Here is a 15,610-nt window from a genome sequence, read left to right as displayed (position 1 = left end):
ATCCCAATGTTTATATTACTTTTTTGAATATCACAATTTCACGCGTTTATGCAAGTGTAGTCTCGCGATACCAAAACCGGAAGTTCCCTCAAAATGGTGTCGGAACACAAGCGTTCCATCATGAATGGAGGTCCCTGTTGCTGCCTACAGTCTGTGTAGTTTTTTAAAAATTACTATTATTAAGTATGGAGTGTTACTGTGAGCGGTTAGCCTTGCGATATATATCTTGTTGTATATACGCCCAGTGAGTGCACTTTTCCTCATACATTACCGCGTACCCCCAGAAAGGAGAACGCTTTGCGCAGGTAAATTGAAAAATGTCTACTAAAGCTAAGAGACCTAGCTTCCGGGCTAACACACAACTGCATACTTACCCCGTTACAGCTTCATAATAAACAATATACGAACGTGTGATGTATATTAATTTAGGTTTTTGAGTTGGGCTGTTTGAGATTTGCGGTAATGATATACCTTTGTTTTATTGTTAGTTTTGTCCGTTTGAGCGATTTACGCGCCTTTTGATTTGACACAACGTTCAGTCACTTTTAATGACACCCCATCCACTCCCATTTGTTATTATTCGCTATATTAAAAAAATAAAACTTTTAGCATTACTATCTGAATACAAAACCTTCAATTAACCAAAACCGTTATCTTTATACTGATGAATACATAAATTATTGAGAATTTTCTCACTTGTATTTGTTTCATTTCCTTAACTCACATGACATTATTTTTCAACCTCATTCGCTCTCAAGCTTGCATGATGCATTTTACCCTTAATCACAATTATAATGTACATGGAATACATTTTATTTACAATCATTTGCGTTTTGTTAGTGATGGCGGAGGAAAGGCGTCAGAAACAGTGCTCGGTAGTCCTCCCTACAGAGTCCATGAAGGCGATGGCAGAGTCCGTGGGAGTGGGCCAATTACAAGAGGACAGCTGCACAGCCCTAAGTGAAGAAGTCAGTTACAGAATTAAAGAAATTACACAGGTATACCAAAAAGATTTGAGAAAACAGGCCAAAATAATGTTTGTTCACTATTCATAAGCATAACATTTTTTGCTTGCTCATGTCGTGCTTGTTTTTTGTTTTTAAGGACGCTCTTAAGTTTATGCATCACGGAAAGAGACGTAAACTAACAACCAATGACATTGATAATGCCCTCAAACTTAAAAATGTTGAGGTAAGTAAAGAACATGTCTCTATATCCGGGGTCGGGAACCTATGGCTCACGAGCCAGTTCTGGCTCTTTTGACAGCTTCATCTGGCTTGCAGACAATTCTTTAATTATTGAAAAAAAAAAGTTTTGTTATATTCTTTTGCGCATTGCGCAAAACGACGACGGTCACAGGTCATATGCTGGTGTTGTGCAGTAATGAGCAGATGTTACTTTTGTGGTGTATGTTAACTTTTTTTAATGCTCCTACAACACTCCCGCGCTTCACACTAGATATCATCGAATAGCAACCTAGATGTGCTACGTTAGATTCCCCTCAAGTCCCATGCCATTGGCTCGTGAGGCCAGGGTGATCATGGGACACGTAGTCCATATATTACAACCGGCGAATAGAAAGCCGGTTCGCAGTAATTTTATTGGGAAATTGGTAAACATACATGTCGTTCTGTTTTTCTGTCTGTCTGTCTGTCTGTCTGTCTGTCTGTCGGATAGCCAACGCAGATGAGGCAGAGACACTGTTCAAGTGGGGTTGCCCTATTTGGCTGTCGAAAAAAGCGGCCGATGTGTGCGTGAGATCAGGAATTGTTTTCAGTTTCGTTTTCCGTATTGTCATCTGATTTTAGAAACCCTTTTGAGAACATGGCATAAAAGAAAAATTGATAAGGTGTATCGTACTTTTCAGCAGGATATAAATGTGGCACCGTTTTTTCTCTCGCTTTGGATGAGTCAACAGACGTAAGCTATTTATCGCAGTTCAGCGTGATTGCAAGGTTTTGACTATGAGAGGGACAACAAGAGGGGAGGATTAATTCAAGTCCTTCACTGAGTTGGGTAAAGATAAAAATCTAGTGATTGATAAACTTGTTTCGGTGTGCACTGATGGTGCTCCGTGCAAGTTTCTCAACGCCTGGATGAAGCATGCATGAAGTATCAACCAGACTACAAAGCCATCAGCGAAACCATGCAGCACCACAAGTCACATAAATGGGGAGAAATACTCATTATTGATTAGCAAAAGCATAACTATGTTATTTTAAAGAATTTAGAGACTTATTGTCCTTTAAAAGTGTTGAAATTAAACAAAATGCACACATTACTTGTACGCTTACTTTTAAACATTTTGTATGGCTCTCACAGAATTACATTTAAAAATATGTGGTGTTCATGGCTCTCTCAGCCAAAAAGGTTCCCGACCCCTGCTTTATATAAACCCACTAATTGATTTGTTTGGAGGAGGCGTTGTAACCTTCGTTAGTTATTGTGTTGAATATGGATTTTAAGTGGATTTTGCTTTTTGCAGCCCCTGTATGGATTCCAGTCTCAAGAGTTTATCCCTTTTCGTTTCGCAAGTGGTGGTGGAAGAGAACTTCATTTCTATGAGGAGAAGGAAGTGGACCTTAGTGATATTATAAACACTCCACTCCCTAGAGTTCCCCTGGATGTCTCCCTTAAAGGTATACATGCATTTTTTACCAAGTGTCTTCTCAAGCACTGTATTTTACTCAGTCTTTACATGTTTTTTGTCTTTCAGCCCACTGGTTAAGTATTGAGGGCATTCAACCTTCTATTCCGGAAAATCCACCACCAGGTAACACTGTCTTAAACACAATGCTATTAGAAAATGCAATGACTAAATTATTATGCACTGCTTTGTAGCACCAAAAGAACAACAAAAAGCTGAATCCACTGAGCCTCTCAAAGTTGTCAAACCTGGTCAAGAGGAGGACAGTACCATTCAAGGCAAAAATCAAGGGGCAACAGCTGCTGATGGCAAAGGTATTTTTTCCTCGGAATTACAGGGTTTCCCCGAGGATTTTTTTTAGCTTTGGTGGTGGGCTGCATCAGAGTCAGACAGCCTCACCATGTCGTGCCACGGCAAAATTGCATCATATCATGACAAATGAGAATTTTTTTCCCACATTTTTTTCCCGAGAAAAACCATATCAGAGATCTATTTGAAATATATCATTAGCCAGGCTAATGTCGTAGCTCTCGGCTACGGTACATGTACATAAAATGCGTAGCTGATTATAGCTAAATTATCCTACGTAGTAATATGACTTTTTTTTCACGTAGCAATAATACAATTTACATCCCATAGTCCTTCTTTTTCCTTTTATTTGGCCCCAATGCTTACTACATTACCACAACAATCCTTCTGTTATCAGACCAATTTCAAGGAGTAGGGGGAAATTCTAATGGCCTTGTAAAGAGTTTTACTAGTTTTCGTAGGAAGGTGAATAGTTTTTTGTTGTTGTTCGTGAACTACATTTCCACACAAACGCACATCGAGGTACCATTTAGCTTAGCAAGGACAGGTATGACAGTCATTTTTCGAGTGTCCCAGATCTCGCGAAACTTGGGGGGGAAAAAGCGCATTTATCAATGTGATCAGCGTGATTGCGTATATCCATCTGGTATAACAGCCTTATTGCATAGATATAAGTACGCCTGCCCCTCTGCTATTCGATGCCTTGTTGATGTGCGCGGCAGCGCGCTGAAATTAGAACAAGGCTCTATTTTGGGCCCCGCCTCTCGGCGCAAATTCATTCAAACTTGCCGTTCCATCCAAGGCGGCCGTCCACCGCTTACTGTCGCCCAAAAGTCCAATCCAAAATACTGTAATGCGCCTGTTTGGGGGGGATAAGGAGAGGAGTCGGAATTGGCTTACCCACTTTATTGTGGCAAAATTGATAAATAAAAACAATAACAAAGTAACAGCGGGCCGCCGCAACATGCAACTGCTATCGCTCGCTATCTCACCCGTTCTCCCATTCTTCGTACTCGTTTCCCCTAAGTCACAGCTCCCTAGTCCGATCGTCTCTTAAGGGGGCCGCACAAAGTTACGGACATTACAATACGCAATGAATAGGTTGCCGCTGAAACAATCACACTAGGCTGCCGCTAGTTTGAAACGGCCTTAAAAGAAATCATTTCATTTGCAAGGCGTGGCGGCATTTATTTTGGTGTGGCGGTGCGCCACAATCTTTTTTTATGCAGGGGAAACCCTGAATTATTTTTTAAATTAATCCTCCAAACATCTTTTTTTTTTTTTTTAGGAAAAGAAAAGGGTCCCATAAGGTTAAAACCACGCAGCACCCATGAGCTGTCAGTGGAACAGCAACTCTACTACAAGGAGATCACTGAAGCATGCGTCGGATCCTGTGAAGCTAAGAGAGCTGTGTGTGCAATACTATTCATCTTGAAATTGACCAAATGTATATTGATCATATACACTCTCATTCAATTTACTGTTTTGTGGTTTGTTTTGGAATTCAGGAAGCCTTGCAAAGTATTGCCACAGACCCAGGACTGTATCAAATGCTTCCAAGATTCAGCACCTTTATTTCCGAAGGAGTGAGCATCTTTTTAAAACACAAAACTTTTAAAACATAGGTCGGTACTATGATGTAATAATCTGCTGTCTTTATTTTCTTGTGACAGGTTCGTGTTAATGTCGTGCAAAATAACTTGGCTCTCCTGATTTACCTCATGCGGATGGTCAAAGCACTGATGGACAACCCCACTTTATACCTGGAAAAATATGTGAGTGAGAGTAGATTTACAAGTGGTTGATCGTGCCTTTTTGTTCTCCCCATTATTGTTATTATTATTATTTTTATATATATATATAAATAAACTTTTGTTATGTTTTAGTGTTTTGCAAGAGAATTTGTGTTAGAAAAGACACAGAATGTCCTCATTAGAATGTCCTCATTTGACTGGTCTCCTTTAAGACATTTAGTATAGATGTGGTTGCTTTTTACTGTTTAATCGACATCTTTCTACCGTTTTCTTCCTTGTAGCTGCATGAGCTCATCCCGGCTGTGGTGACATGTATCGTGAGCAAGCAGCTGTGTTTAAGACCAGATGTTGACAACCACTGGGCTTTAAGGGACTTTGCTGCTCGTCTTATGGCCCAGAGTTGTAAAACCTTTAGCACCACAACCAACAACATCCAGTCTCGCATCACCAAGACTTTTACTAAGGTGACTTTTGTTTTCACCACTATCATTTTAAACTGCAAGTTTAAAAAAAAAAAAAAAAAATTATGTGCTTGTTTTTTCTTAAATGTGGAGATGCCTTCTTTGAAGGGGCTTGTTTTTTCTTAAATGTGGTGATCCATTCTTTGAACTTGCTTTTTTTAGAGTTGGTTGGATGACAAAACCCAGTGGACGACGCGGTATGGCTGCATCGCCGGGCTCTCTGAGCTTGGGCCTGATGTAAGTTTTGGGCTGTTTGGTGTTGTTAAAGGTACCATGGATAGAAAGACATGTAATTCCCAAAAGTTAAATGTTAGCGTGAGTTTAAAAAAAAATATAAAACCCCTTTAAAGTTTTCGTTTTAATAAAATGTATAAAATTAGATTTGAATAATATTGTAGGTCGCCACTGTCTTTAACGACGCAATGCACTCTGGGTGGTGACGTCACTAGGTGGCGCTATCGGGGCGCCACAGTGTCACTTTAGTTACATAAACATATCTTCGGTTCTGCCCTTCCAATTTGGAACAGCGGAAAAATGATGAGCAGATGAGATTTTTCTTACGAAGCAATCACAACCCACATGCGTTGTCTGTCTGTGCTGTAAAACCTGAAAGGGAAATGCGACTGAAAACAAAGTGCATCTGGCTTGAGCACGTAATTAGAAAAACACGGCTCACTTCAGACAGCAAACAGACAACAATAACAAAGGGATTGCGTAAACGTGTTTATTGAACACACAACAAACACGCGATCGCGAAAAGAGAGACACAAAAAGCGTCAGTGACTGTAGGTTGGGATAAAAATAAAAAAAAAAACGAGAGAAAACCGTGTTGGGAGGCAGACAAATTTAAAAAAAAACAAGGCGATGCAACTAGCAACGAAGGGATATACAAACTGTCAAATGGCAGCAAGTCAATATCTCAGCAAGCCGCCTAGGATCGGTTTAAAGGGTATTATAATACTAAGGGGCTGTGAGATATCAATAGAACCGTTATGTGGCAAGATAACACATATGAATAAAGTTAGCAAAAAAATAAATCACAATTATGAGCAATTATCGAAAATAGATCGAAAATTACGAACATTTCCGAAAGTATTCCAGAAACAGCCGAATGGGGCAGAGATGTCACAATAAGGAAACAAAAGGTCGAGGCAGGTGCCATCGTTGTTTATCGACGAGAGAGTTGCGTTCGTGTTTTATCAAAAAATCGCTAAAATGGTTCAAACCTGTCATGCTACAGGTATGTGGTGTACAAATAGCCATTTGTCGCAATGTAGTACCCATTAGTTGCCAAACGCGAGAAAAAGAGCTGGACTACGCAGACAATTAGTAAAGTTCGTCCGTGCTAAGAGGGCTAATTTTGCAGACCCAGCCTCCGGCACAGTTTTGTGTGGTGTGCATTTTACACCTGAAAGCTATTCGAACTTTGGACAAATGAAATCAGGTTTTGCTAAGAAATGCCTGCTGAAAGCAGATGTGGTGCCCACCATACACGCGCGTCCTTTTTCGTGAGATATCAAGAAAGAGGACGATGACTGGCTCTGATGAGACCACCCCACCACCCCAGGCTAATCAAAGGAGCGGAGCAGCCAAACTCGAAATGGCCAGAGTGAGTACTCTTTTATAATAAAAAACATATCACGCATTGGATATAGGACTGGACACATGTATAAATTATCGCTCGTAAAATATATAGAATAAATCCTCTAATCCCATTCATATTTGTGTCTGTTGGCAGAGCGAAAACCTATGATAGCACAATAAATATTTATTCTATACATTACTTTATTTTGCGGTCACGGTGTATCAGCTTCACAAAAAGAAATGCAAAACAAACCATTCGGTTTTTCCCACACGATCTGTTGCCGGTGTTTCAACAGTGTGATTGCTCCCCTCAATGATCCTTTCATTAGGCTGCATTGGCTTTCGTTTGGGCTCAAATTGATAACCCAAAACACCAAAGAAAGGTTCATAACTCTCCTCGTCACCATTTGAAGAACGTTCGTTACGTCGGATTCGTCGCTGCAACTAGAAACAAAATTGTCCGCCATCATCGCCGCCATTCAGTACTAAGCACTGAGCCGGTTGTTTCCTGTTGTGACGTCACGCACACAATATGGTAGATTTCCGGGACCTCGGGCGCCGGTTGTTTTAGCTTGACAATCGATCCAAATTTCTATCATTTTCTTGGTGTTGCGATGTGTGTAATTACACGAAGTGACATGATATGAATCCAAAAGGCACGCATTTATGGATAAATGATGGAATATTTGCATTTCCCCAGGTGTTGTAATACCCTTTAAAGACACTTCTAGTGAACTGGAATTGGATGCAGTTACAACGTTGGGATGTCATCCCAGAGTTGTGTAACAAAACAATCTGACCAGCAGCAGAATGTGACAATATCATGCCAGTCGTCATACTAGCTTCACTTGCTAGCTAGCACAGCTATTCTCCCAGTCCAGTCCAACCACATCATTACCCCCAGCGTGCATTGCCCCCGTAAAACATGGCGCCCTCCCTGGGTCAAAAGATGTACTAAATATTATGGATTTTTAAATCAATGGATATACTAGTAATATGTTTCTTATAACATATTTTTGTAAAAGAGAACAATTGTGGCTTATTAGAGCCTACAAGTCTTGAAGTCCAAGGTTCCTTTTAAACAGTTTTTGTGCATCATCAGCGCTAACATTCTACCTTTGCAGGTAATAAAGACGTTGATCCTTCCTCGGCTTGCTGTAGAGGGTGCTCGCATCAAAGCAGTGATGGAAGGACCAGTAATCTCCAATATTGATAAGATTGGAGCAGACCATGTTCAAAGCCTCCTATTGGTAATAATTGAGCTTCCGTTTGAGTTAGGTTTCTGCTTCATTTCTATTTTTCCTGTAAAAAATTCAAATGTCTTTGCCTTCCAAAGAAACATTGTGCCAGTGTCATTGCCAAGATTCGACCTCCACCTGACAGCGTGGAACAATATCGGATGGACTATGGTTACCTCGCACCTATGTTGTGTTCTCATGTAACGAAGGCTCGGACCCAAGCTGCAATGCAAGCCCAGCAAGTCAACAGAACCACATTAACAATCACACAGGTAACACTGACACTCAAGTTATAAGTGACCTGACTTACAAATCGGAACTCTCACTTGACGTTTTTTTTTTTTTTTTTTTTTTTTTTTTTTATGAGTTAGAAATTGAGTTTCTAGTAGTAGGTAGGTGCTAGCATGAGTCAAGTGGTTAGGAATTTGCTGAATCAATATAAAATTGCAGACATATTGGGATATTTCCCAAACCCCGAAATCAGTGAATGTTTGTCTTGCAGCCTCGTCCGACCCTCTCTGTTTCACAAAGTGGACTCAGTGGATCGACAGGGCCTCGCACTCCAAGCATCATTAAGGTTCCAAGTTCCCTCACCCTGATGTCCCCAAGACCAGGGACCCCTTCACAGCCATCGCCCCCTGCCACTAAATATATTGTTATGGGAACCAGTGCAGGAGCCGCTTCAACACAGCAGGTACGTTTTAGTTTTGCAGCAATCATCATTACCTGAGCAGAATAAACAGTAATTGAACCCACTCATAAAAGACAATGTTAAGAATTGCCTAAATTATCCTATATATAACACACAAATTATGATCACAATATAGGTTACTATCATTTAGAGCAGGGGTCGGGAACCAATGGCTCGCGAGCCATATCTGGCTCTTTTGACAACTGCATCTGGCTCGCAGACAAATCTAATTATAATTTTTTTTTTAAAAGCTTCATTATACTCCTTTGGCGCATTGCTCAAAACGGCGACGATCCCCGGCGACTAGAAAGCCCGTTCGCAGTTATTTTAGTGGGAAAGTGGCAAACATACATGTCGTTGCGTCTATCTATTTATCTGTCCATCAATCGCATTGGCAACGCAGATGAGGCAGACACTGATTAAGTGGGGTCGCCGTATTTTGCTGTCAAAAACTGCGGCCGATGTGCGCATGTGCGTAGTAATTTTCCCACGGTTTTAGTTTCGTTTTCCCAGCTAATTTAAGAAACCCTTTTGAGATGATGGCAAAAAGAAAAAAAGACGAGGAGTATCGTACTTTTCAGCAGGAATGGACAGAGGAATTTGCCTTTGCGGAGAGAGCAGGTTCTACGGTGTCTAAAGTATGTAATTATCCGGCGGGGGACAAAAGGAAGAAAGCATGTCAAGAGCTTCTTACAAGAGTGCAAGCTAGTCAGTAGCAACTCCGTGTTTGGACCAAACAAGGTGACTGGAATTCGGCTAGCTTTGCTGGCGCTTTAGCAATTGTGAGGAACGGGAAGCCATTCACCGATGGGTAGTACGCCAAAGCATTCATGCTTGATGTTGCCAAACTTTTTGACGACTTTTCAGATAAAGACAAGATTATTAAACGGATAGAAGACATGCCCCTGTCAGCAAGAACTGTTCACGAACGTACCATCATGATGTCAAATCAAATTGAGGCAATGCATGAAGGACATAAATTCAGCTCCATTTTTTTCACTCGCTTTGGATGAGTCAACGGACGTAAGCAATTTATCACAGTTCAGCGTGATCGCAAGGTATGTTGTCGTTTACACACTACGGGAGGAAAGTCTGGCAGTTTTGGCTATGCAAGGGACAACAAGAGGGAAAGATTTATTCAAGTCCTTCGTTGAGTTCGCTAAAGAAAAAAAATCTACCAATGGACAAACTTGTGCTCCGTGTATGGTTGGAAAAAACATAGGATTTGTGTCGTTTCTTCGTGAACATGAAAAGAGACGTATCCTAAGTTTCTCAATGCCTGCATGACGCTTAACCTCATCAAGTATCAACCAGACTACAAAGCCATCAGCAACACCATTCAGCACCAGAAGTCGCATTAATGGTGAGAAATACTCATCTTTGATTACCAACAGCATAACAGTGTTATTATAAAGAATTCGGAGACTTATTGTACTTTAAAAATGTTGAAATTACATAAAATGCACACATTACTTGTATTTTTAGTTTTAAACATATTGTATGGCTCTCACGGAATTACATTTTTAAAAATGTGGTGTTTATGGCTCTCTCAGCCAAAAAGGTTCCCGACCCCTGGTTTAGAGCATAAACGATTACTTGACTAATTCGACTAACACGATTTTAAAAATTGATCGAAGAATTTTCTCCGCCTTGATGAATCAGTTAATTTTGCCAGCTCTAAACATGACGTATTGCCCAGACTACTTTAATGCGGCTCAACGCGCTGACGTCACACGTACAGAAAAAAGAGGCGGCAGAAACATTTGAGTTCAACCACGCATGAATATAGAGTTAACGATGACAAAGCCGACGAAAGCGAAGAGAAAGGCACCAAGAAAAAGAAAATGTCAAAAGTGTGGAGACCAAAGCGAACACTGTTTCATGTGTTCAATGTAAAACAGTACTTGCATAACGCTACCTCTGCTCAGCCACGGCTACCCGTGGCCCAGCCAACGCTTTTGCACCCCCGACTGGAAAAAAAATCTGATTCATGCATTAAGACCTCCGGTATGAACCTAGCCTTAGTCACTGGTGTCCTCTCCAAGATCCATCATACTTGCTTGTTTTGAAAACACATGGTAAGATTTGTTTTCTTATCTTGGCGAGAGAGAATATGCCATTGTATTGGCATTTTAGCAAACTCAAAATCACGCCAATACTGAGTCCACCTTCGGAACCTGAATGTACGCATAGGCCAGGGGCGGACTGTGACTAAAAAGCAGCCCTGGACTTTGACTCAGCCCAGCCCAAAAGAATCTCTGTACGAAGGGAAACACAGACCCTTTAGGGGAGTTCGGGGGCATGCCCCCAGGGAGAATTTTTTAAAAATGTTTTATTGTAAAATGCATCAATTTCGTGCACTTTGAGAGAAAAATGAAGAAAATGTTTCTAGACCGTGACTGCCTGACTTGGGGAGCTCAAAGTACTGCAAGGCTGAACTGGAGTTGGATTCATCTTCTGCCCTAGCTCTATGATCAACCTGTAAAAAAATGAAAGAATTTATTTTTTAAAGGAAGTTTTATGTATCCAATTGATTATAATAACACCTATCCCCTGTGTCTATAAAATGACTTCATTGTTTATGCCATAATTAATCTTCCCACACAAATATTAAATTTAAATGAAAATATAATGAACATTTCAAGACAAATCCTGTATACATAACCTTCATTGGAAAGTATTAACCAGAAAACAAAATGATATATACAGTGCCTTGCAAAAGTATTCGGCCCCCTTGAATCTTGCGACCTTTCGCCACATTTCAGGCTTCAAACATAAAGATATGAAATTTAATTTTTTTGTCAAGAATCAACAACAAGTGGGACACAATCGTGAAGTGGAACAACATTTATTGGATAATTTAAACTTTTTTAACAAATGAAAAACTGAAAAGTGGGGCGTGCAATATTATTCGGCCCCTTTACTTTCAGTGCAGCAAACTCACTCTAGAAGTTCAGTGAGGATCTCTGAATGATCCAATGTTGTCCTAAATGACCGATGATGATAAATAGAATCCACCTGTGTGTAATCAAGTCTCCGTATAAATGCACCTGCTCTGTGATAGTCTCAGGGTTCTGTTTAAAGTGCAGAGAGCATTATGGAAACCAAGGAACACACCAGGCAGGTCCGAGATACTGTTGTGGAGAAGTTTAAAGCCGGATTTGGATACAAAAAGATTTCCCAAGCTATAAACATCTCAAGGAGCACTGTGCAAGCCATCATATTGAAATGGAAGGAGCATCAGACCACTGCAAATCTACCAAGACCCGGCCGTCCTTCCAAACTTTCTTCTCAAACAAGGAGAAAACTGATCAGAGATGCAGCCAAGAGGCCCATGATCACTCTGGATGAACTGCAGAGATCTACAGCTGAGGTGGGAGAGTCTGTTCATAGGACAACAATCAGTCGTACCTTGCACAAATCTGGCCTTTATGGAAGAGTGGCAAGAAGAAAGCCATTTCTCAAAGATATCCATAAAAAGTCTTGTTTAAAGTTTGCCACAAGCCACCTGGGAGACACACCAAACATGTGGAAGAAGGTGCTCTGGTCAGATGAAACCAAAATTGAACTTTTTGGCCACAATGCAAAACGATATGTTTGGCGTAAAAGCAACACAGCTCATCACCCTGAACACACCATCCCCACTGTCAAACATGGTGGTGGCAGCATCATGGTTTGGGCCTGCTTTTCTTCAGCAGGGACAGGGAAGATGGTTAAAATTGACGGGAAGATGGATGCAGCCAAATACAGGAACATTCTGGAAGAAAACCTGTTGGTATCTGCACAAGACCTGAGACTGGGACGGATATTTATCTTCCAACAGGACAATGATCCAAAACATAAAGCCAAATCTACAATGGAATGGTTCAAAAATAAACGTATCCAGGTGTTAGAATGGCCAAGTCAAAGTCCAGACCTGAATCCAATCGAGAATCTGTGGAAAGAGCTGAAGACTGCTGTTCACAAACACTCTCCATCCAACCTCACTGAGCTCGAGCTGTTTTGCAAGGAAGAATGGGCAAGAATGTCAGTCTCTCGATGTGCAAAACTGATAGAAACATACCCCAAGCGACTTGCAGCTGTAATTGGAGCAAAAGGTGGCGCTACAAAGTATTAACGCAAGGGGGCCAAATAATATTGCACGCCCCACTTTTCAGTTTTTTATTAGTTAAAAAAGTTTAAATTATCCAATAAATTTTGTTCCACTTCACGATTGTGTCCCACTTGTTGTTGATTCTTGACAAAAAATTAAAATTTTATATCTTTATGTTTGAAGCCTGAAATGTGGCGAAAGGTTGCAAGGTTCAAGGGGGCCGGATACTTTTGCAAGGCACTGTAAATGATTAAAAATATATATCATATCAATTTAACTACCTAAACTCTAAAGTAAAACCATTCATTTTATTAATATTTTGTTATCTTTCTTCTAAATTAATATTGCTACTGTGTGTGCATACGTTGTTTTACAGCTAAAATACTAGCTCTTTAGTTGCCATTTATTTCATTTAAATTGTAGCTACCTGGTGGATAACAATTGCCCATGTCCCTAACAAGCAACCCTCTTCATTCCATCTCAGCCCGGTGGCCCTTTGAGACAACGTTGTTGTGATCCAGGGCTATTCAAATAATATTGAATTGAATTGAATTGGCAACTAGAAAGTCCGCCAAAGCTCTTATCGCTCTATCGTGCCCCTTCATGGGCCACAGCAAGTCTTTCAGAGTCACAGTGACTTGCTGCAATGGCCCACTTCTTCGTTCTCCTCCTATCAGATTGGCGGTTAATAGCCAGGCGCATTGCTGCCACCTGTCGGATTAGGTGCGAACTATAGATAATGATGGCGGATAGGGGGATAAAAACAGTGATGTGTGTATGGCAGCCGCCGGCCGTCCAGAGCACCGGCCGTTCTGTGATCCTCCAGAAGCGACAGATTACCAGTCCGCCCCTGGCATAGGCTACCGGCAATGACCTGCTCACATGGATGGTTTTGGTTTGGTTGATTTATTCAGCAAACTGTCCACTTTCCATGTAGCTCATGTTACGGCGTGCTATGGTAAAAACCGTGTGTCCACCAGGTGCACTAATTAACAGTGGCTCTCTAGGCGCACCTTTATAGTAAAATACCTAATGACGTTGGTGGTGCCCCCTGGTGGCAAAAACAATAACACAGTTTCAAAATAAACACATTGATGCACTGAATTTTGACAGTGAATATGGCTTCTACAGCCATGTTGCTTTAGACTTTGAAGGTCTGTGCTGAGTGATCATCACACACTAAAAGTAACTTGTAGCATTAGCATAGTCATGTTAGCATTTAGCATGGCGAGCGTCGTCTTAATTTAGTTAAATTTAGTTCCTCCTCCACTCACCTTCCACTCAAGATTGATTAAATCGAAATGGCTGATGTACTACTTTTTTTTAACTTTTAAACACAATTAGTACATTTAAGAACGGGAGCTTTTGAGATAAATAGATCTTTTTGGTTGGTTCAGCGGGGAAAAAAATGCATAGTTGAATTTCCAAAACCACAAATATGTGTGTAATTGTATCAAGCAAATATAATTTGCATCCCTTCTTTTCTCTCAGCAGGTAATCACCATTAACTCTTCTCAGTCTGCCTCAACGGTTACAAGCACCGTACCCAGCGCTACTTCAACCTTGCAGCCAATGGTAAAACTAGAATCAGGAAGTGGCCCTACACTCCCCGGTTCTCGACCTATGCAGAAGTACATCGTGGTATCACTGCCTTCGTCCACATCTTCCATGGAAAATAAAAGCTCTGTAATCCCAACCCCCATCTCAACAACAGTAGAACCAGCAATGAGGACTGACCGGTCAGAGTCTCCTGGTGCAAGCACACAGTCACCACACTGACACGTTTCATAAGAGTTAACATGCATACAAGGACAATTTTTCTTGTGCTGAACTGAAAATGAAACGATATAGGAGCAGTTGTTTGATCTTAATTGTAAATAAGGGAATGCACAACAAAGAGGCAATCTCAGTGTTTCATCCTTCATTCAAATTGATATCACGCTTTTTTTTTTTTTTTTTACCCCAAAATAAATTTCACTTTGTATTTGTATACTCACTTGTTGTAATTTATTGCCATCCAAAATTGTAGCTATGGCTCTTATGTTGCGAATTGGAATGAGTTTATCTCTAGTAGACATCCAATGCATTTGAACTGGGAGGGTGGCAGCGGATGAACGAATTCATCCGCTGCCATCCCGCTCAAGGGCATCCAATGAGTTTAATTTGGGGGGCATTTCAGGTCACTTGTTGTCGATTTTTGTTCACTTCTTGTTGATTTTGGGGCATTTACAGTTCACTTTCTGTTGATTTGGGGTTTCTGAAAGGAAAGTGACTTGAGAATGTCCCCCAATGAATATGAAGTGACTCAAATTCAGAAACTCACCTGGTAATGCCCGAATGAACAGGAAGTGACCTGTAAATTCCTAAAAGACTGGCTGAGAATGCTCTGGATTCAGGGCCCTTGACATCCAATCCAGTCAAAATGAACTGTATGTCTAGCACCGTCAATGGCAGCCTGTGAGCTAACATAGACACTATTCTAATGCTTTTTTTTTTTTTTTTTTTTTTTATGTTGACACTTTTTTAAAACGATACATAAACTCTAGGTGGGAGCATATCGATAACCTTTTGGGTTACAAATTATTGGGATATATCAGCTGTTTAATATATTGTCACACCCCTTGTGACTGTACTGTATTGAACTTCTTTCTTCTGTCCTCATTTGCTTTGTGTTACTTCTGAAATGACATTAAGTTCAGAATCCAAGTTCATATGTCACAGGGCACGAAGCACAACACAAATCAGATATAATTGTCAGCTCTTCGCCGGGGAAAAAAAAAAAACTACCGCAGCTCCACTGCTGGCCAAAAGTATTGGCACCCCTGCAATTCAG

The 15,610-nt window shown here is 40.7% G+C and overlaps 1 protein-coding gene across 2 annotated transcripts; it reads left to right on the top strand.

Annotated features, from left to right (window-relative positions):
• Positions 1-93: 93 nt before the first annotated feature.
• Positions 94-15,545, top strand: taf6 (TAF6 RNA polymerase II, TATA box binding protein (TBP)-associated factor). 2 transcript variants are annotated; one of them, XM_057821093.1, is made up of 15 exons: positions 94-305; positions 841-998; positions 1,105-1,191; positions 2,486-2,639; positions 2,717-2,773; positions 2,842-2,961; positions 4,245-4,366; positions 4,465-4,542; positions 4,630-4,731; positions 4,992-5,174; positions 5,334-5,408; positions 7,880-8,005; positions 8,092-8,265; positions 8,496-8,687; positions 14,269-15,545. In XM_057821093.1, exons 2-15 carry the CDS (start codon positions 843-845, stop codon positions 14,554-14,556), a joined length of 1,914 nt encoding a protein of 637 aa, XP_057677076.1. In that variant the 5' UTR covers positions 94-305; positions 841-842; the 3' UTR covers positions 14,557-15,545. The 2 variants fall into 2 exon arrangements, with proteins under 2 accessions (XP_057677076.1, XP_057677077.1); XM_057821094.1 differs by having other exon boundaries at positions 14,272-15,543.
• The last annotated feature ends 65 nt before the right edge of the window (positions 15,546-15,610 follow it).

This window comes from Corythoichthys intestinalis, chromosome 18, assembly GCF_030265065.1.
Source record: "Corythoichthys intestinalis isolate RoL2023-P3 chromosome 18, ASM3026506v1, whole genome shotgun sequence".
Lineage (NCBI taxonomy): Eukaryota > Metazoa > Chordata > Actinopteri > Syngnathiformes > Syngnathidae > Corythoichthys > Corythoichthys intestinalis.
Note: the sequence above shows the minus strand (reverse complement) of the source record. Positions and strands in the feature narration are given on the sequence as shown.